The sequence below is a fragment of the Cydia strobilella genome, chromosome 18, assembly GCF_947568885.1.
Source record: "Cydia strobilella chromosome 18, ilCydStro3.1, whole genome shotgun sequence".
Classification (NCBI taxonomy): domain Eukaryota; kingdom Metazoa; phylum Arthropoda; class Insecta; order Lepidoptera; family Tortricidae; genus Cydia; species Cydia strobilella.
This window is the reverse complement of record NC_086058.1, coordinates 6,554,693-6,576,095: the sequence shown is the minus strand read 5'-3', so window position 1 is coordinate 6,576,095 and position 21,403 is coordinate 6,554,693. Positions and strand designations below refer to the sequence as shown.

The 21,403-nt window shown below is 39.2% G+C and overlaps 1 protein-coding gene across 3 annotated transcripts in view; it reads left to right on the top strand.

Moving 5' to 3' along the window:
• The window catches only part of LOC134749398 (uncharacterized), a 49,704-nt gene that overhangs the window by 18,379 nt on the left and 9,922 nt on the right, over positions 1-21,403 (top strand). Inside the window, exons 2-20 of one of the 3 annotated variants that reach the window (XM_063684317.1) lie at positions 6,240-6,353; positions 6,886-6,971; positions 7,093-7,351; positions 7,501-7,782; positions 7,865-7,997; positions 8,085-8,227; positions 8,415-8,619; positions 8,849-8,961; positions 9,372-9,443; positions 10,454-11,198; positions 12,055-12,144; positions 12,235-12,341; positions 12,571-12,856; positions 13,331-13,491; positions 13,897-14,075; positions 14,543-14,682; positions 16,006-16,087; positions 16,648-16,802; positions 18,432-18,582. In XM_063684317.1, coding sequence (XP_063540387.1) covers positions 6,287-6,353; positions 6,886-6,971; positions 7,093-7,351; positions 7,501-7,782; positions 7,865-7,997; positions 8,085-8,227; positions 8,415-8,619; positions 8,849-8,961; positions 9,372-9,443; positions 10,454-11,198; positions 12,055-12,144; positions 12,235-12,341; positions 12,571-12,856; positions 13,331-13,491; positions 13,897-14,075; positions 14,543-14,682; positions 16,006-16,087; positions 16,648-16,802; positions 18,432-18,582 — 3,456 coding nt within the window. In that variant the 5' untranslated portion in view covers positions 6,240-6,286. The remainder of the gene's footprint in view (positions 1-6,239; positions 6,354-6,885; positions 6,972-7,092; positions 7,352-7,500; positions 7,783-7,864; positions 7,998-8,084; positions 8,228-8,414; positions 8,620-8,848; positions 8,962-9,371; positions 9,444-10,453; positions 11,199-12,054; positions 12,145-12,234; positions 12,342-12,570; positions 12,857-13,330; positions 13,492-13,896; positions 14,076-14,542; positions 14,683-16,005; positions 16,088-16,647; positions 16,803-18,431; positions 18,583-21,403) is intronic. The other 2 variants (XM_063684318.1, XM_063684319.1) reach the window with 2 other exon arrangements.

Genomic DNA, 21,403 nt, shown 5'->3' with positions numbered 1-21,403 from the left:
CTGAATTCAAGGCCTTTATGTTCAGTTTTTGACATTCCTGATAATGATAATATTGTTTGCCTGACACCGGCTCACTTCTTGATTGGTTCTCCAATTTCAGATGTTCCTGAGCCTAATATTGTTGATAAAGCAGAAAATAGATTACAAATGTATCAAAAAATTACTCAAATAAAACAAAAGTTTTGGGTACAGTTCTATAACAATTATTTGAGTGAGCTGCAACCAAGAAGCAAGTGGCTGCAGAGAAGGACCAATTTAGAAATTGGACAAATTGTTTTATTGAAAGACGAAGCTACTCCACCTGCTTGTTGGCCGCTGGCTAAAATAATATCTATTCATAAAAATGCATCTGATAATTTAGTACGGTCAGCCCAAGTCAGAACCCAGAAAGGTGTTTTCATTAGGCCAATAAACAAAATTATTTTGTTACCTATTAATTAGCTAGAATAGCTAGATATTTAAGTTCATTTTCTGTTGAAAGGGGCGAGAATGTTTGGTATTAAAACCTTCACGCGCCTTATGTTATTCGTTTTCTACTTAAAACAATGACATGTAAAAAATAATGTCACTTTTCCGATTCATTTTGTACTGAAGCACGTTATTTGATATTAATAAAGAAGCATTGGAAAATATGTATTTAAATCAATAGATTTCTATATATATATACATAAACCACTTCACTCCTAATGTTAAGTGACAATATTTTAATGGGATAGTTATGAGAAATAATATTGTTACACAGCTCTGGAGCTTCCACGGCATGACAATTTACCAGTAGAGACTTATCCAGCTCATGGAAGGTTTGACACAATTAATAAATAATGTACTTTACCTAAGCATGCTATGTTTGTGGTTCATCCATACTTATCATCACCATCATCATCTAAGTTAGATTATTAGCTGGAAGACCTACGTCTTAACGTGTGTATTTTGTTTTGTAAATGCTACTGTAGTATATAGCTAGTTTGTAAGCGATTTGGTGTAACTGTTATGCTTATAAATGTCAAATAAATAAACAATTAACAATGGCCTACCACAATGATTGCTTCTGAGCTGGGGCTGCCGTGCGCTAGCTGCTCTCATCGATTGGTTTTCTGAGATCTTGTCCAAAACCAAATTGTCGGCACCGTTCGGATGACAGTACCATAGCAGCCCTATCATTTTCAATTCAAATCAATTTTTTAAAGCCGTAAATACCATGTAAAGGCGACAAAATACAATAGAACTTAGATGTATAGGTACTTCTACACTGTGTGAATGGCGCAATGGACTGTAGACCAAGGTTGGTCAGTTTGGGATGTCATGGCTTGGCCTGGCGTGTTGCCGCCAGGGTGGTTAGCGACACAGACAGGACTCTGCTAACAGCTTTACGTGTATTTTCTTGCGGAAAGTGGCGCTGGAACCCACAGTAAACCAACAAAACAGATGCGCATCTACCTGTGCAGTAAGGCCCACTTGCACCATCCCACTAACCCGGGGTTAAGCGGTTAAACCGTTAACCTAGTTTCAAATTATAACCATGATAACTCCAGGTTTGACCGGTTAACCCCGACTAGTGGAATGGTGCAAGTGGCGGTAAGAGATATAAGTAATATTTTAGTTCAACCTTGCTCTCAATTGTCCACCATATTCACGCGACGCAGCGAACCGGAGATCATTTTGCAAAAACCGTATTCATGTCCATAAAACTATGATTAACATGACTCATGAACTGATTTAACTGTAATTGCCCACACGACCCTATGTTCATAGCTTACCGAGCTCGGGCGGTCGTTAGCCTGAGGACGATGAGTTTGAACAGAGTAATTGTAATCAATTATCAACAAACTCGGTTACCTAGGTATCAATGTTGCAATAGGGAATATTTCGCGAAACTGCGTACGTGGCGCCACTGCCACAACCTGAGGGTCTGTCGCGAAACAAGAAAACCGAAATTTCGTTATATGACATCTCTGTCACTCTTGCATATTCAAGCGATAAAGAGGCAGATAGCGAAATTTCGGATTCGCGTTTCCCGGTAGGTTCTCTATAAACAAACCGCGTTGGTGCATCAATGTCATATTTTATTATTTCTGAAAATTCTCAAAAAACTCATAAAATAAAAAACTGTTAAAGGCACAGTTATGTATAAGTTACTTTATGGTTTACTAAATGGGCTAGTGCTGCTCTCTGGTAGCAGAACATTGCAGTAATACCCCCTATTCATGAAGGAACCCTAATATCACTGTGGTGCCCAACATAACCCAAGTAAAGTTTGTCGCAATCTCACAAATCGGCATGAAATTCGCGGGAGTTGCAAAAAGATGAACTGTCGGTACAGTCAGCGGCAGAGATAAAGTACCTTTTCTCTGCACTTCATGTTGGAAAATGATAATCTGAACTGCATGCAATCGGACAGCCTTAAAGAACTCGTGTTCATCAGGGTATTATGTAATGTTTACGAATGGGTGATACGAATATCTAATATTCCTTATCGTAGATGAGTAGGGGAATAACATCTGTTCCTGTATATAGTGATAGTGATCGGTGCTTTACGGAAAGATATTCGTAAATATGATAAATAAGGTATGGTAGAGCGCTGACTGAATATAATAAACAAATCAGGAAAGCAAAAAGAAGGTCATGGAGGAAGTTCTGTGAAGAGATTGCCCAAACTCATAAAGGAGCGAGAATTCACAAAATACTCTCCAAGACACCAACCAACTATCTCGGTCTTCTTAAAAGACCAGATGGCACATTTACGAACACAGAAGAGGAAACTCTGGACTTGCTCAGAAGCACCCACTTCCCCGGTTCGTACTCAACCAGTAACACACAACTTTGCGCCCAAAGGAATTCTCGAAACCACAGGGCAAGCAATATCGACTGGAATTTGGCAACTAACATTTTCAGACCAAACAAAATTAGATGGGCATTGGATAAATTTAAACCATTTAAATCGGCAGGAGAAGATGGAGTATTTCCGGCGCTTTTACAGCAAGGACAGGAACTCCTCCTCCCGCATCTGGCCAGAATATTCCGAGCAAGTTTTGCATGGGGAATTATACCAGATGAATGGACTAGGGTCAAGGTACGCTTCATACCAAAAGCAGGGAAAAAGGACTATTCACAACCTAAATCCTTCAGACCTATTAGTCTAACATCGTTCCTACTCAAAACGATGGAAAGAATCATTGATCAACACATTAGAGCGAAATACCTGGTGGATAGACCACTAAGTGTAAACCAACATGCTTACCAAAAGGGGAAATCTACGGAGACTGCCCTACTCGACCTGGTTGACAAGGTGCAGAAAACCCTAGAGGAAAAGCAAACCGCTCTATGTGCGTTCCTTGATGTCGAGGGTGCTTTCGACAATACGCCCACAGAGACCATACTCAATGGTATGAATTCAAAGGGAGTAGACGAAACCACCACCAGATGGGTACATAGCATGCTCTCGAACAGAGTAGCCACTCTGACCCTCAATACCATAGAGCATGAATTTTATACCACAAAAGGATGTCCACAAGGAGGCGTTCTATCCCCACTATTATGGACCCTAGCAGTGGACCAACTTCTTGCAATTATGTCAGGCCATGACTATGACACACAGGGATATGCCGACGACCTGGTAGTCATTGTCAAAGGCCCTTGCCTCCACACGATTTCCAACCTAATGCAAGGAGCTCTAAACACTATATTCAAATGGTGTAGAGAAAATGACTTGTCCATTAATCCGAGCAAGACTGTAATAGTACCATTCACAAGGAAACGAAAGCTGGAAAAGCTTACACAACCAAGACTTAATGGACAAATAATACCGTTCTCAGAAGAGGTCAAGTATCTAGGGGTCACTTTCGACCAAAAGTTAACTTGGAACCCTCACTTGAGAAATATTATACAAAAAGCAAAAATGGCCATGTGGTCATGCTGTCGAATGGCAGGAGCAAGATGGGGCATAAGACCCCAAATTGCTATGTGGTTGTACACAGCGGTAGTGAGGCCCATTATCACCTATGCCTCCGCAGTCTGGTGTAACAAAACCAGCCAAAAGACGGCGATAGATACTCTAAACAGCCTGCAACGCACGGCTTGTTTAACCGCAACAGGCGCCTTCTCCTCGACACCGGGAGCGGCCCTAGACGCACTGCTGGACATTATACCACTCCACCTGCACGTGCAAAAGGAGGCCAAGCAGTGCGTCTACAGAATATGCACGCTAAACAGGCCAAAATGGCGCTCTCAAGCATTAACCAAACTAAAGGCCTGGGTTTTTGCAAATAGAACCCTTAGCATGCCCACTGATGACACGCACACCGAATGTCATTTTACCAAACTGTACACAGTAGAAATCCCTCCTAGAGACAAATGGACCAACGACCAAATGTACTTCGAAGAGGGAAGCCATATTTGGTACACGGATGGTTCCAAGAAAGGCAATGATGTAGGATGTGGGATCTATGGTGAGAGACCTAAGCTCAGAGCTAGCGTCAGCATGGGCACACAGGCATCAATCTTCCAGGCAGAAGTCTTCGCCATCAACAAATGTGCGGAGCTTAACCTGGATAGAAACCTAAGACACCATCATATCTACATCAACTCAGACAGCCAAGCTGCTCTGCTGGCACTAGATTCCCTCGAGTCAAACTCAAAACTAGTCCAGAACTGTAAAACAAACCTAAATGCACTGGCTGACTCCAACAAAGTCATACTTAGATGGGTACCAGGGCACTCCGACATTAACGGAAACGAAGAAGCGGACGAACTTGCTAGAAAGGGCGCAGACACACCCCTGGTCGGCCCAGAACCGTTCTGTGGAATCACAGGTTATCTAGGTATCAATGTTGCAATAGGGAATATTTCGCGAAACTGCGTACGTGGCGCCACTGCCACAACCTGAGGGTCTGTCGCGAAACAAGAAAACCGAAATTTCGTTATATGACATCTCTGTCACTCTTGCATATTCAAGCGATAAAGAGGCAGATAGCGAAATTTCGGATTCGCGTTTCCCGGTAGGTTCTCTATAAACAAACCGCGTTGGTGCATCAATGTCATATTTTATTATTTCTGAAAATTCTCAAAAAACTCATAAAATAAAAAACTGTTAAAGGCACAGTTATGTATAAGTTACTTTATGGTTTACTAAATGGGCTAGTGCTGCTCTCTGGTAGCAGAACATTGCAGTAATACCCCCTATTCATGAAGGAACCCTAATATCACTGTGGTGCCCAACATAACCCAAGTAAAGTTTGTCGCAATCTCACAAATCGGCATGAAATTCGCGGGAGTTGCAAAAAGATGAACTGTCGGTACAGTCAGCGGCAGAGATAAAGTACCTTTTCTCTGCACTTCATGTTGGAAAATGATAATCTGAACTGCATGCAATCGGACAGCCTTAAAGAACTCGTGTTCATCAGGGTATTATGTAATGTTTACGAATGGGTGATACGAATATCTAATATTCCTTATCGTAGATGAGTAGGGGAATAACATCTGTTCCTGTATATAGTGATAGTGATCGGTGCTTTACGGAAAGATATTCGTAAATATGATAATCATTGGTCACGCTTGTTACGTGCCAAGGATAGTTATTTTTAAAATTACGTACCTAATATTGATATCCTGTGTTACCTACCTACTGCATGATTGATTAAATGATAATATTTATTGATATTAGGTTAGCGTTCGTGATATTAAAATATTCTGTTTAGTTGAGTACCCCCTGAATTTTAAAATGGTGTCATTATTGAAAAATCCATTTAGTCCGTTTAACTCAATCTCACATAGCAATATCAAGTTAAGGTTGCGGACGCGCCTTAGTGGATTTCTTTAAATTTATCTAAATGTAAGCGCGCTGGGCCCATAACCTTATGATTTGAGGGCGTAAATACAAGAACTATAATGGATAATTTAATGAAGATTTATTGTGGGAAAAGCATTGATACAATGTTCTTATTTACGAAACCTGAAGGAAGTGTAACAAAAAAGATACCTACGGAAACAAAAGTTTTTCATATTAAGTAGATATCCAAACTTGATTCCGTGCGCGTTTACGATGTTTGCGTTGTTGCGTTGCTGAACACATTTATTAGGGAAAGTGGCACTAAGGAGCCAGGTAATGAAAGAAGCTATTTGCATGGTTAAGTGGCTCTCAGTGCTTGGCTTCTTCGTGCTACTTACCCACTACATACCTAAATGATCCATCTTGTAGTTGTTTTGTCCATTGTGAATGTTGAAACGCACCGATTTAGTTTCAGGTGGCCATATGAGCGGTCGGTGACGAGGGTCAGTCAGAAGCAGGAAGATGAAGCCGCGAGGGGCGAGCGTCATGCACGCCTTCACCGCGCTCACTATGCTCACCATGGCTAAAGGTATTATACTAATTTATGTACATGCATAAACTGACGCCTGTCCCTCTATCACATCTCTCTACGTGAGCCTCTCTATGGGCCGCGAAAAAAAACAACTGAAAAAAAGTTTATCGATAATAGTATTACTTACCTAAGCCCTTAGGTAGAGATCAGTTATTCTCCTGAGTAATTTCTTCAACGACATACAACTCATATACAATCGCATTATTTCGTTACGATTAAGTACATTTGTAGGCCTCTAATTTGTTTCTTCTTTATTTTCTGCATATGTACTTGTTTACGTGATAATAAACAACAGGTAGGTTAGTCCCCTTAGCCATCATTGCATGGAGAGTTGGAGACACGCCTCCAGAATTTGACGTCATATTGTCATATTCACACCTCGGTAATTTTCAAAGGTCACAATAACGTTACAATATTTACAGCTGTATGTCGATTTATGGGGCCGGATCGACAACATAACGATTAGAGTGCATTGTGCAAAATTAATTAGCAAATATACGTTACATACGATATAATTATCACATTTCAGCTCAAACAACATGTAACCAAGGAATGGGAAGAGTAATGTACGAACGCCTTCCTAATCAACAACTTCACGGATTCGACGATGATGTTGTAAGCATACATTTCCACTTAAAAATATTCCTATACAATTCTCTAATACAATTAGGTACTTACCTACAACAAAACCTGATATTTTATACTTAGATGCTAAAGGAAACCTTTTGTTTGTCAGGTACGAGAAACTGCCCCGCCTTTCCGTGTACTGGAAAAATGCCAAGACTTATGTTTACGGGATAGATCTGGAAACAGTTTAGTCAGGACATGCAACTCCATTGATTTCCAACCTGGAGCGCGTATTGCGGCCTTCAGTCCTGAGCCGGAGTATGAAGAGTCAACGTGCTATTTGACGAGAGAGCAAGCTGCCCCTGAAGGCATTGGCACTCTGATGATCGTACCCAACAGCGTTCATTTCAACGAAATTTGCCTAACATGTAAGACCTACCAAACATTACATATTCGAGATACAGATCTTGTAAGACAACTGCCTGAGATTTAAGACAATCAAATTGTCGGAAGTAGGTCTCTTAAACTGACTGATTATTTAGGAGACATTTTTCTCACGTATAGTTTTTTATTATAGCAAACCGTCCGGAACGAGAGTGTCCCTCTCGTCGCTATGTCTTCGAGAGGCACGCTAGAAAACGGTTAAAACTTCCATCATCAGACCTCAAGGAGATCATGGTCGCCAACAGAACGGAGTGCGAAGACAAATGCTTAGGGGAGTTCAGCTTTGTGTGCCGTTCTGCTACGTATGACTCTGCTTTGAGGACCTGTTCTCTTAGTCGATTCACTAGAAGGACCCACCCTGAACTTCTGGAAGATGACCATAATGCCGATTACTTAGAAAATACTTGTCTTAACGGTATGTAGGTTTTGATGTTGCATTTTTACTTTTTTTAATTCAATTCAAACATAAGCTAGTAATTATTAATCTTTTATTTTAGCGGAAAGGAGATGTGACGGCCTCGCAGTGTTCATCAAGGAAGAGAATAAACGTCTCGGAGGTCCTTTTGAAGCTGACGTTTTTTCCAATATGACCTTGGACGAATGCCAATCTATGTGCGTCCGTGCGGAAAAGTAAGTGTACTCTTTGTACTAGTTAAATACAATTATCCTATATAATGGTTGTCTGCATGATTGTGTTTATTTTATTGTCATTTTCAGATATTTCTGTAGATCGATCGAGCATGACGCAATGACTCGCCAATGTGTGCTTTCCGAAGAAGATTCCGTTTCACAAAAAGACGACGTGACTGTCAGTGCATCACCCACCCATCACTTTTATGATCTCGTTTGTCTAGACAATCGTGAGTTTCTTTTGTTTTGTTGTCTTAACGTTAGGCTAACAACAATTAACTCATTTGTGTTCAAACTAAGACATATAATTGGTACCTACTTATTCCAGAACTAATGAACTGACTAAGCTAACAATTTATTTGAAGGTGACTGTGATGCATGAAGTCGAAATAAGGTTTTTCTCACAATTATGATCAGTTTCTCATCGGGTGACAGCTCGCGGCACGGAGTACCCGGACAACAGCGTGACGTCACACCTGTTCTCTCCGGGTCGACGGCCGGACACCGCCTTCCAGCGCTACCGGAACAGCCGGATCACCGGAGAGTTCCATTCGGAGATTACTGGACGGTCCCTTAGCGAGTGCCTCGACGAATGTCTTAGACAAACCAGCTTCCAATGCAGGTAAAAAAAACCTATCAAAATGTAATTTACTTGTTTATCTGGTCATACCTACTTGCCCTGAATAAACAGTCCCAGATACAATATTTAAGCTATTTTTCACTCACAAAGTACTTAAAATCCATTTCAAAACATGCGATGTCAAACAAATTCGCTTCAAACGTCCAGATAACACATTTCAGTTCATTGTCCGATATTGGATGACGCACAGTTATTTTTATTATACTTACAGATCGGCGGTATACAGTGATCGCGCCAGGACATGTCGTCTCAGTCGTTATAACCAGAAGGATGGGATGAGATTACTTTACGATCCCGATTTTGATTACTACGAGAACCTAATGCGTAAGTATAGCCTATTTTAAACGAGAGAAACGGAAGAGATCAATAACCACTTGACAATTTCAATTGGATGCCCAATAGACGCAATTTACGAGTGCTACTGTCCTCAAAGGTATAAAAGGTCAATTGCTCAGGCACGTGGTCTTCGACATTGAACCCATCTGCGCTCTAGAAATATAATAAGTACGTAAGCTCTGATGTTATTTTTCTCTAACGAGTTGTTTTACCTACACATTACATTACATTACAAAATGGCTTGCAATTGTGTTACAAAAGTAGGTGACAAAAACAATAAGATCAGATAATGGCAGGTGATAAACTAGTTAAAAGATATCGATGTTTTCATGACCGCTTTTAAATTTGTATCACGTTTTTTCGTGGTGTTCTAAATTGTAATTTGTGTGGGAAAACAGACCAGCTAGTGAGTGGTGAGGCTGATGCTAGCGGCGGATCGCAGGCTCCGTGGAGTCGACCCACTACTACAGGTTCGGAATAGTGCATGGTAGACCTGTGGCTTCTGTATTCGCATGTCATCATTTAGATTATGTGTATTGGTAGAATTTCTTATTATATTCAATGAGGCTTCACTTTCCTGTGACGTTAAGTTACATTTTATCAACAATATCGAATTATATTCACTTAGGGTCGATTGCACCAAACCGTCTGTCACCGTCAAAGCGTTAGCAAAATTTTCTTGTATGGGTTGTTTGGGTTGATTCTAGTTTACTGCTAATTACCGTTGTTCAGTCCGTCAATTGTGGTTGGTGCAACTGGGCCTTAGTAACCTGTTTCCGAATCAAAAGACGACCAAACTTATGCGACCAGAATTTTTAGCGTTCTTTTCTGTTTCGAAATGAATGTTAAAAGTAACTTAAACTTTGGAACATGCCTCATTTAGTGAAATATCTTGTAGTTTTTAGTTGTAGTTAGATGTATATTTTAGATAGATCATCTCATTTTAGTAGCAGGCTTTAGGTGTCTAGTACCAGCAGTAGCAGTAGCACATTTCTAATCAGTAGTTTATAGTAGACTACTTTGACGAAGACTAAAATAATTATTGTGAATTTTCATATTGCGTGGCTTTGCAAAAGGGATTCATATTTTTGAATTGTCTATATTGCGTAGTTTGATCTATAAGTATAATTTTATCCTGCATTCCGTTAATAAAGTATAAATTTGTGAGCATGTTTTGGTGTAGTTTGTTTTCCTTTTATTTCAATATTGTTTCTGTCTGAGAACATTTGTTGGAAAAATAATGTTGCATTGTGCAATCGATCCTTTAGTACATATGACTTTGTTTGTTCAATGAATGTTTAAAACAGTCGTAGTTGCTTGATAAGCTCTATCGGTATAGCCGCTGTTTTGTTTATGATTAGCTTGTAGAGTTTATTTTTAAACTGTTTACCCAGCTTTGTATGCATGTTAATTATTTAAAGTAGATTTTGAATTTACCTATTATTATTATTATTTTACTAATTCACATTGGTTATTCAAGGAGGTAGCGGTGACCGCGACCGCGACCGTGACCGCGACCGCGATCGCGACCGGTACCCCGACGACAGCTACTCGGACGACGAGCGGTACGGCAGACCCGACCGCTATCCCGACGACCGCTACCCCGCCGGGCCCGACTACCCGGACCGATACAACCCGGGCTACGACCGCTACCCTGACGACAGATACCCTGATGACAGATACCCCCCTGGAATAGGCTTCAGTCCTGCCGATAGATATCCAATAGACAGATATCCTAGCTCAGATCGGTATCCAGCTATTGACCGTTATCCCCCAGGAGCCGATAGATATCGCCCTGGATATCCAGGCGTTGATAGATACCCCACACGCGACAGATACCCTACCAGCGAGACCCTACCATATCCCGGACCAAACAGAATTCCCTTCCTCGACTATCCAACTACTAATGACATAGGTCGTTACCCACCCCAAGAGCGCTACCCTGTAAGCAGATACCCTATCGACATCTCCCCTGACAGATACCCCGTCGATCGGTATCCAGCTGACAGATATCCGATCCGCGGTAGATACCCGTCCAGACCCGGATGGAACCGGTATCCTGACAGATTCGATCAGGACCGATATCCCAGCACTAGCGACTTGGGACGGTACCCGTACGGCAGCCGGTATCCCGTAGGAGTGAACCGGGACCCGGTACCGCTCGGCGGGGACCGTTACCCGGATCTGTATGACAAGTATCCGCCGACCGGATCGTCATATCCTGGTAAGCACAAATTCCTTAACACATTCAATCAAATAACAAATACTTTGGCCGGGTTTTGTCACTTTGAAGCAAAGATAGATATAACTCCGTAATAGATGGATACAGTCTAAGGAAAAAACGTGCCTCGAAAATCAAGAAAATTTGATTCTCGTTCAGAGGGCGCTACTAGTTTTGGCCTACAGTCGTATAGATGGCGTTGACGGTTTCGTTTGTTATTTAACAATTTTAACGCATATCAGTGAAAGAACATGGGTCAAAATCATAAAAATAATTAATGCAAATAAAAAAAATCATTTATCTATATTTAAATACATTCTATCGTATTTTTATAAATCTTCATTTTTAGTTTTAAAGTGTGTCGACAGATGGCAGTGAATTTACTGGGGTTACAAAATTTACTATGACAGTACCGCTCTAGTATAAGTTACTCTATGATTTGAAGTTTAAGCATAAATTGTTTAATATTTTAACTAACAGCAAAAACCGTGATATTGCCACGATTGGCTGTTTAAGTAAACATACTTAGAAATAGCAATTTGAAAAATCGCTGTGAAAAACCTCAGTCGGTATAAACATGCTCTAAAATAATGTGTCGACATTATTCTAATAATACCTGTAGGTGCTATATTAATATATAACTTACCATATGTACAGTCAAATAAGTAATTTAATTTCCTACCCATTTTGTACTTTGTCAAAGTGACAATAGAATGAGGTCCCTAGCGACTTTCATATTGATTGTCACTGTGACAAGGTACGAAATGGGTCGGAACTTGAATTATTTAACTGTACCTAGCTATACTTATATTATAATTTGAAGTTTGCTATTAACACAGTGATGTTCTTCATAATGTTATAGGTTATGGCCGTGGCGGTTATTATGGTGGTTCTGATTATCCAGCAGGAGACCGCTATCCAGACAGGGGAGTTCGTCCAGGCGCTGATAGGTAAACAGAAACAGTCCAATCCAGTGGAAATAAAGCACACTGAATGTTATTACAATTTGTAGATTATTACAATTTGTTCTTGATCGACAGGTATCCGGTAGGTGTAGAACCTAGACCAATTTATCCTGTACGACGGCCTGTGGATAGACCCGGAGGTTACCGCGACACCTATCCTCCTGGCGTAAACAGACCAATTGGTAAATTGCGTACATTTTCTTGACTATAATTATTGAGATACCTATGCAGCCAAATAACACTATACCCTACTCATAGTGTTGTGTTCCGGTGAGTAAGGTTGCCAGAACTTAACCTTTGGAGTTGCAGGCGTGCATAGGCTACAGTGACCGCTTACCATCAGGTGGGCCGTATGCTTGTTTGCCACCGACGTAGTATAAAAAATATTTAGTTTATTTACACATTTTTAAGGTGGACCCGGTTATGGAGGATACGAGCCAGATGGACCTATCGCACCGGTTGGACCAGTAGGCATCCCCATCGGCAACCCACTAGGAGGAGCCCCAGTAGGCGGACCTCCAGTAGGTCATAGACCGTGGCAAGGCTCCCGTTGTGAGGAGGACAGCTTCAGACAAGTTGGACGGCAACGCATGCAGCGTAGATTTGTGAGGAGATTCACGACTGCGCATTCATTGGCGCACTGTCAGAGGGAATGTATTGAGGCGAGGGACTTCATCTGTCGGGCGTTCAATTACAGGTACTTGAATATAAAGAAACTTTCAAGATTTTTTCCTTATGTCTGTTTATAATAAGAATAAACAAATAATACGAGAATGCAGCACAACACAACACAACTCGCATATAGGTACTTAAAGCCTGACCAGTAATATATGATCATAGTCAAGAGGGCGCTGTTATTCTCATGTATAGGGTGACAATTCAATATAGTATGAAAAAAATAGTTCCAGTGAAATTCCGCAACATGGCGCGTGATCATATATTCCTGGTCAGGCTTTAAGATATTTCGGTTTGTTATAATCTCATAGGAATTCAGTCCTGTGCCTTTAGTTTAATATCGATTTGCGGTTTATGAAGTTAAATAAAGTACCTAACGGTGGAACGCTACATCCGACATCTGTACGTTTCTGTTGACATTAGGCGCCTATCTATTAGGACAAACGGTGGTCTTAATTATATTGCAACAAGACTTCAAATCGCACAATATTTTCAGGGATGTTCCCTACGGAAGCGAACCTCGCGACAACTGCGAGCTCAGCGACCGGGACACTCGAGAACTTGACGCCGCGAATCCTGCGCATTTTGATAACACGGCCAACGACTACGATTTCTACGAGAGGGCCCTTGGGCGCATCGCCGATGACTGCTTGGATGGTAAGTTTTCAAAATTGTAAGATCAGAAACCTGAATAACGCAAATGTTTGCTACTTAAGTTTCGGGCCTCAATGCCATTATTTTTTCTACATAAATAATTTACAAGAAGTTTTACAAAATTATGTACATAGTTCAGCGGTGCATACCGCCTTTTTTGCTGCTGGTATTTATTATGATAAGTCTATTTGTGACTGATAAATACAAAATATTGCTTTCCTTTCCTTCCACGGAATAATCCTGGTCTGAAAAGTAAACAAAAATATTTTCTAAGAGATATTTTTAACAGACTTGTATTGAACTGAATGCAGACACAATCTATATGTATCAATTTATAAATTAGTAAAATCGTTTTGATAATAAATTCGATCTTCAAATTCCGTTTGAACGTTTTGTTTTTGTTTGAAGTATCACAAGTGTGCAATGAAGATGGCATGGAGTTCACGCTTCGCCTTCCTGAAGGGTTCTTCGGACGAATGTACACGTACGGATTCTATGACCGCTGCTTCTTCAGGGGTAATGGTGGAGTGTCGAATGTCTTGCGAATCACTGGAGCCCATGGGTATCCGGAATGTGGCACGCAGCGTGTAAGTACCTAGTTTACATGTCTTATTCTCTACATAGATGCTTTAATAAAAAAAGCCTGTTTCAAAGTTTGTCTAATAAGTTGTTTTTTTTATTGCTCATTTACATCTTAGTTTAAGCTCGCCATGTCTCACTCTCATCATCATGATGAGGTTGTTGTTCTTCTTATGCTAATCTAGGCTAAAATCTAGAAAATGTAAGAGTAGGTATGTACGAATATTTTCTTCTCCGTCGGTAACGATTCAGATTTATCTGATGTTTTTCCTATTGCAAAAAAAGTTTTATAGCAAACCGTTACTATGAAAATACCTTATTACTTATAATGCATATGCCTATATTAAATACATGTTCGTATAACTATCTAATTCTATGTTGAATCCTCAGACCATCTAGATTTGTTAACACTAACCAAAGTAGGTAAATATTTACGTAATCAATCGATTAATTTTAAAACACCTCATTGTCATAGTACGGCGACACAATGACAAACATCGTAGTAGTACAATTCAGTGACAACGTCCAGACGTCGCGCGACAAGCGTTTCAACTTGACATGCCTGTTCCGAGGCCCCGCGGAGGCGGTGGTCACGTCCAACTACATAGGGGCCGGGTGAGTTGGTGTTGTTTGTGATAGTGTCTAGTTTGATTACATGACATAGGTTACATTATTATCACAATAGAACCCTCGTTGCTAACGGCCTCTCCACGTAAGTACTTAATATGTACGCGCATTCCGGTGTTGTCTATGATCGGATTCAATTAATCATCGACGAAACACACGTAAAAATATTCAAGATAAGTACCTGCACAGTAGACCGTGACATGTACGGCCATACAATTTATATCAATAACATTTCCTGACTGTAGGTATCTTTAGCAATCACCATTTTAATTGATTTGAATAAGCAATTAAGCAGGTATGCGATATTTTGGTTATTATTCCGTACTACTTAGTCCACATCGGATTTCTGGAATTTTTTATTTTATTTATTTAGTGTGGTGTTCATTGTTTCCTGGGCAGACGATCATATTTTTTTTATACTTATCAGCAAATATGTACCGACGCCTTTTCATACAAACCTGTATAGGTAGGTACCAAAGCAAATTTAATTCGCAAACTGCAAGGGTCAGGATCGGTCATAGCACTTGTTTTCGACAAAGGTCCTAATCACCATGTCATGTCGTCAAACAGACACGGTAAAGTATTGTTGGATTAACTGTTAACTGCGTGACTGAAAGTTAGCGCTTTTAGCTTGCAGTAATGGATATGTCCGTTTTGTAAACATTAACTGCAATCTGCTTGCAGGTTTAGCATTGATGCTAGGATGTTTTGGTTTAAGCCGATTTCTCTGTTCCTTGTTTTGTTTTCAATAATGGTGAATGGCTTGTGGGACTGGGGTTTTATAATTAAGTAACGTTTTCAGGTCAATAGTCAAAGGTTTTAGATTTGTGGCTCCTTCGCCGTAATCACCACGCCAACCATCTAAGTAGAGTAGAATCTATTGACCGAAAACGTTATCAATTTTTAATAATTGTAATTTTTAAATAAACACTATTTATTGTATTTCTTGTTTGCTTTTCGTGTGTTTTGAGAAGCGATGACTAGAGTTCTATTTTATAACGCCTTGATATTATTTAGTACTTACTTATTTATTGGAGTTTTGATTTTGAGTGCTGTTATTTCACTAACAGCTACTAACAAATGACTTTGAACGGATTCACATTTCAAATTAATAATGCGCTTTGTCTAACGTTTTAGTATATATATATTGAAGTGATCTGACTATTCATACTCTCTAAAATATTGTCTCACATTTAAACATAAATAGAATAAAACATATTGTCGTTTGAATCCATTCAAAGTCAGCTACTATTTATTTAGAAATATAAACTTCACGTCTAACCGCAGTTTTGGGTATGATCTCATCGACAGGTCGGGCAGCCCCATACCGATAGAGTACCTCCCGGAGGAGAGCTCGCTCAACTCTAAGGTCCGGCTGATGATCCTGTACCAGGTAATTATAGCAGATCCTGTTAAAAGCTATTAAATCATCGAATTTAAACTATCGTGAGACATATTAACTTAGCGGTTTCACTCACGTGTGTTCACATGTCGCGCGAGTGACTAAAAACACGCGAGTGAAACCGTTAAGTTAGTAAAGCTATTAAATATTGTAAATTGCAATAAGTACATTAATGTTGGCACGCAGAGGTGCCTCAGACCTTCATAAACTCACCTTATCTCCAGCAACATCATTGGCCTTGATGCACCTCAGACCAGCTGCTTGTGACGCTTTCGATGGCCCGTAGCCGAGCCTACCGCAATAATTGAAATCGAGATTTTATTAGATATGTGTATTTTTATTGCTCCAGCATTTCGACTAATCGAGCGATAGAAAGACATATCTACTGACATTAAGATTTTCGATATTCGCCGTAAACCGGGAACCAGGCCTTCTATCCGGTGGTGTCCACCTGAAAGTGATGGTTGCTTTATTCGCTTCTCTGCAAAGGGTTTAACCTATGCATCTTACTTATACTTATGCTATATTTCATCCTATTTGAAATTTAACAGGGCCGTCCGACCACGACCATTGCTGTTGGAGACCCATTGACATTCAGGCTAGAGGCGCAGGATGGGTACAACTACGCGACAGACATTTTCGCAACGAACGTCATTGCAAGGGACCCGTATTCTGGAAGATCGGTGCAGCTGATTGACAGAGTGGGGTAAGTCCAATATATTCCATACTATTATCTCTCTCCTCTCAGAACTATTCGACCACATTTATCGCGGTCGCTAATATTCACCTGAAAGATAGAATAGAGTGGGGAATGCTCACCTAATATAATGTCTATGGTAAAACGGTTTAGCACTTTGGACATCATCGTCTATTTTACGAGTAAGTCTAGGGCAACTAAATCAACAATAGGCAATGAATGTAAACTGCGGTAGTTATTTAAATATTTGTATGGAGAGTATCGGGAAATTAATAAATTACAATAGAACTGACCGAACCGATTAACTCGTGTAAAGCTTTACTTACACGAGACGTGAGACTTTTTGATCGTATTTTCTAGTTCCCTATCAAATTTACAGTCATATTATGTAATGTATGTCCTTCAAACATACTGGAAAACATGTAACTACCTGCAGATCTATAAATAGCGTTTATCTGTTGTTTTCTACGTCGTTGTATTTGCATTATGATTTAAACATATATACAAAAGCTATCATACTGTTTGTTTCCGTGTTTAACATAGTATACTGATGGTTATGACTACTTAAATCCGTACATAAATATTTGCCGAGTTATATGATGTTTACGATAAAATACCTTAGTTATAGAACTTATAGATGTTTCTAGGTACTTACCTCCAAACATAAAAGGTAAAATCGTCTTTGCTGTTCGCTAAAATTTATTTTAAAGGAGTATAATTTCAAGTTGTTAATAGATATAATAATATTATTTACATTACATCATATACCTATGTATCGCCAACAACACACCCGACATAGTTTTGATTTTGATGATTGTGAGTTGTTTACGAATGTTGTTAACTTTCGGATCACAGATTAGAATCTAAATCTATGTAGGTATATTATTTTAGGTTAGTCAATGTCACAGTCATACACAATTCAGTTACACATAGCCATTACTGTAACTAGGTACAGCTGTGGGTCATACACATTTTATTAGTCGTTCGCGTTTTTAATCTACATAGACTTCGCAAATCTAAGAAAACAAAAAGATAATTTTTACCCTGGCGGGCGGGATATATTTCTTCAGTGCTTGGGACTCAAATAAGAAAAACGTAATGATCCTATATGTATAACCCGGGTCGTTAACATTTATTGTATTGTCTACAAAAGTGACATTTTCAACCTACGTGTTATCCTTATAATTATCCTGTTATTAAACAACAACACCGCACTGTCGGATGTTAGGTCTCATTTCACGATAAAAATGACAATGACCATTATGATACGAAGACGATGACACATTGCACATATGTTGTCGGTTACACCTTACACCTTGCAGTATCAACAAACAAGTTTTTCTCACGTCCTACAGATTTATAAAATTTATGAAATTCATAGGACTCGGATAAATTGGGGACGAGATAGAACTTAGTGGAATACGCTTTTTTGCCTAACGAGGGGCCATTCATGAAATATTGTAGCCAAGAAGTTATTTTATTAGAAAAAATCTTCCGCGTGTACTAAAACTAAAATGTATAACCTTATGAAATGCACTCCAGGCATATATATAAGAATTTAACCGGTGTGACACAAGCTGCCAGACATTTTTATACTAAAGTAGACCCCCTACGCTAACCTTATGGTCAATTTCGCAGATGCCCGGTAGACCCCGACGTGTTCCCTGAACTGGACAAGGGCCGCAGCGGGGATTCGCTAGAAGCCCGCTTCAACGCCTTCAAGATCCCCGAGTCCAACTTCTTGGTGTTCGAGGCGACTGTTAGGACGTGTCGCGATGGCTGTCAACCGGTGAGTACCTACATATTTAGTACCATCCCTTGCAGGCGAAAATAAATGGTTGGATTCTTACAATGCCATTGGAGTGCCTTTACTAAATCACTATGCTTTTAGCAACCTAGCTCCTTAGTGTTTAAGGCTGAGTGGATGCGGGGACTATGACTGGTTATCTGTAGCTATTACGTAAGGTCAGGTTAACAGGAAGCGTATTAGCCAATCGAAATGTGTAAGAAATGTATGTACCTACAAAATGTTTCGGAATTTTATAATAGATGCGAATAAAAAGTCACGTCTTTTATTTTTCGATTAAAGATTGTGAAATTGTGGCTAATTGGCTATTATGTCCCCTGGTAGATCAGCTATGTTGGTACGAATGGTAACACAAAACGACCTAATTCACTTTGCTGCTTCTGTTGACCAAAGATATCCACCGTGCCACTTACGACTGGTGAGGTAATTTAAAAAATACAATATCGGTACCTAAGTGACCCACATAATATGAATGAGGGCCGTGTGCAAGCAACGTGCGATGTAAAATGCGATTTTCAGAAGATAACGAAAAAGATTCGGATCTAAGGATATCTCGTGATAAATTTAACTATTTACCGCAATTAGAAAAGAAGAGATACTTAATAATTTGCAACAATAGGAAAAATGCTTCACTGACTTTTTGCCAAGCTTTATTTCCCGACACGATTACAGAGGTAAACAAGGCAACTTACGTCAATGCCTGCACTGTTATTATTATTGAAGCTGTTATCATGCTCCATCCAGTTCTAGGGGGTATCGGAAGATAACAAGGGTTATCGCTTGATCCTCACATGCTCGCAAAACATGGACTACCTACCTATATTCAATTTATGAAGGCGCCGTAAATTCTCGCTTGCTTTTCAGGAAATAGGCTGATTTTAACTCTTTCCCCAAATAGGTATACAAGGTGTTCACGAGGAACCCGAAAGATTTCAACCACGCTTTTTTGAGGCCAAAAGAAGGAAAAAATGTAATAAGTTTAGGTCAAATTCGCAAAAAAAAAGATCGTTTTGTTTCTTCGATGTTTTTAATGTAATTTGTACATAAAAAGTAAATGTTATTGGTAAACTTGTCACTTAAACTGGACTTTTACTTTTTTTTTCGCAAAACCTAGTTTTTGCAAAGTGTTACCTGTCACTTTTTGACACCTATCAATAAGGATACTTAGACTACGTCCCATAGTGACAATATCCGCAATATCGCTATCAAAAATATCATCACTATGTAACAATAAAAACTTTTTTTTTAAATTGGTATAAGAGGCCGGTGTCGATTTTAGTCGCAAAAATGTAAAATTAATAGATTTAATCGGTGAAATTGTACACCTTTTGTTACCTAATTGAAATAAAAAGTACTGGTTTCTATTAGCGCATCTTCTTATCTTACCTTTTATCAGATCAATTTGTTGAAAACAGATTCACTAAATTAGTAATGTTTGCTTTTCTGATGGACGTTTAGGTAAACGCGCGTAAAGCACTGATTTTGTCGCTCTTATTTGTAAATTTCGTAAAGTTTGGACGGCTAAACATGGTAATTTTGTATTACACATATCCTGTACTTGACGTTTATCAGACTACATTTTTATTATTATGACTTTGAAGTAGTGTAAATGAAAGTTAGACGAAATCAATTTTCTCCAGAAATTACTTCAAAACAAGTGACAATTTCTCTGAAAATCGACTTAATTTCAACGTAATTTTGATACTTAAATAATCTACAACATTATGACTTTGAAGTAGTGTAAATGAAAGTTAGACGAAATCAATTTTCTCCAGAAATTACTTCAAAACAAGTGACAATTTCTCTGAAAATCGACTTAATTTCAACGTAATTTTGATACTTAAACAATCTACAACATTTGTTGAAACTATTCTTATACATCAATTTGTATAATTTACCACCATAAATTTTTGATGAATTTTTAAAAACTGCCCCTACTTTTCATATATTACCGGTGACGCACGCTTGCGACCTCATTATTAAAAGGCAAGATGAGAAGAGAAACCAATACTTTTTATTTAGATATTACGCAACAAAACGTGTATAATTTCAACGACTAAATCTATCAATTTAAAAATTTTGCTCCAAAATCGACTACGGCCTCTTAACTCTGAAACTTATTACTTTAGGACATTTTAGTCTTTAAATATGATCAGGAATATGCTGTCAAAATTATTCGGTTTCCTCATGTTACACCGTTACACCTATATTAAACTTGAAAGTAGCCACAGTCGTCAGCGTCAAATAAATAGTAACGGACAAAATTTGTATGATTTATACATTTTGGCTGGTCTGTTGTTGATATTTTGTATGGGAGAGACAATTTTTATTATGTATTCACCCGGTGAATTATTGCAGGTGACTAAAAACATCCTGTAGTGTAATGTCATCTTTGTTACTAGAGTCAAACCAAGGAAAGTCTGCAGAGATTTTGACTGCACACGTAGTGCAGGTGTTATTTTAAACGTCAAACATCTATGAAACTATGACGTAGGAAATAACACTGGCACTGCGTGTGCTATCAAAATCTCTGCAGACTTTCCTTGGTCTAACTCTATTGAAATAAGGATGTGTTCCGAAATATATTTGGTAACTTATTTAGCCTTCCATATTTGTGGCGTTTCATTCCTAAAGGGTCCTTATGCACATGGAACACCTTTAGACATGTAGCGCCACATTTAATGACTGTACGCGTACGCGTAAGTAGCGTGGCTCTTTACCTGCAATGTCTTTTGGTTTACTCTTCCATTTAAAATGCCAAATAACATATATGCGCGAGCAATACCTAAAGTAAAGGTACCTA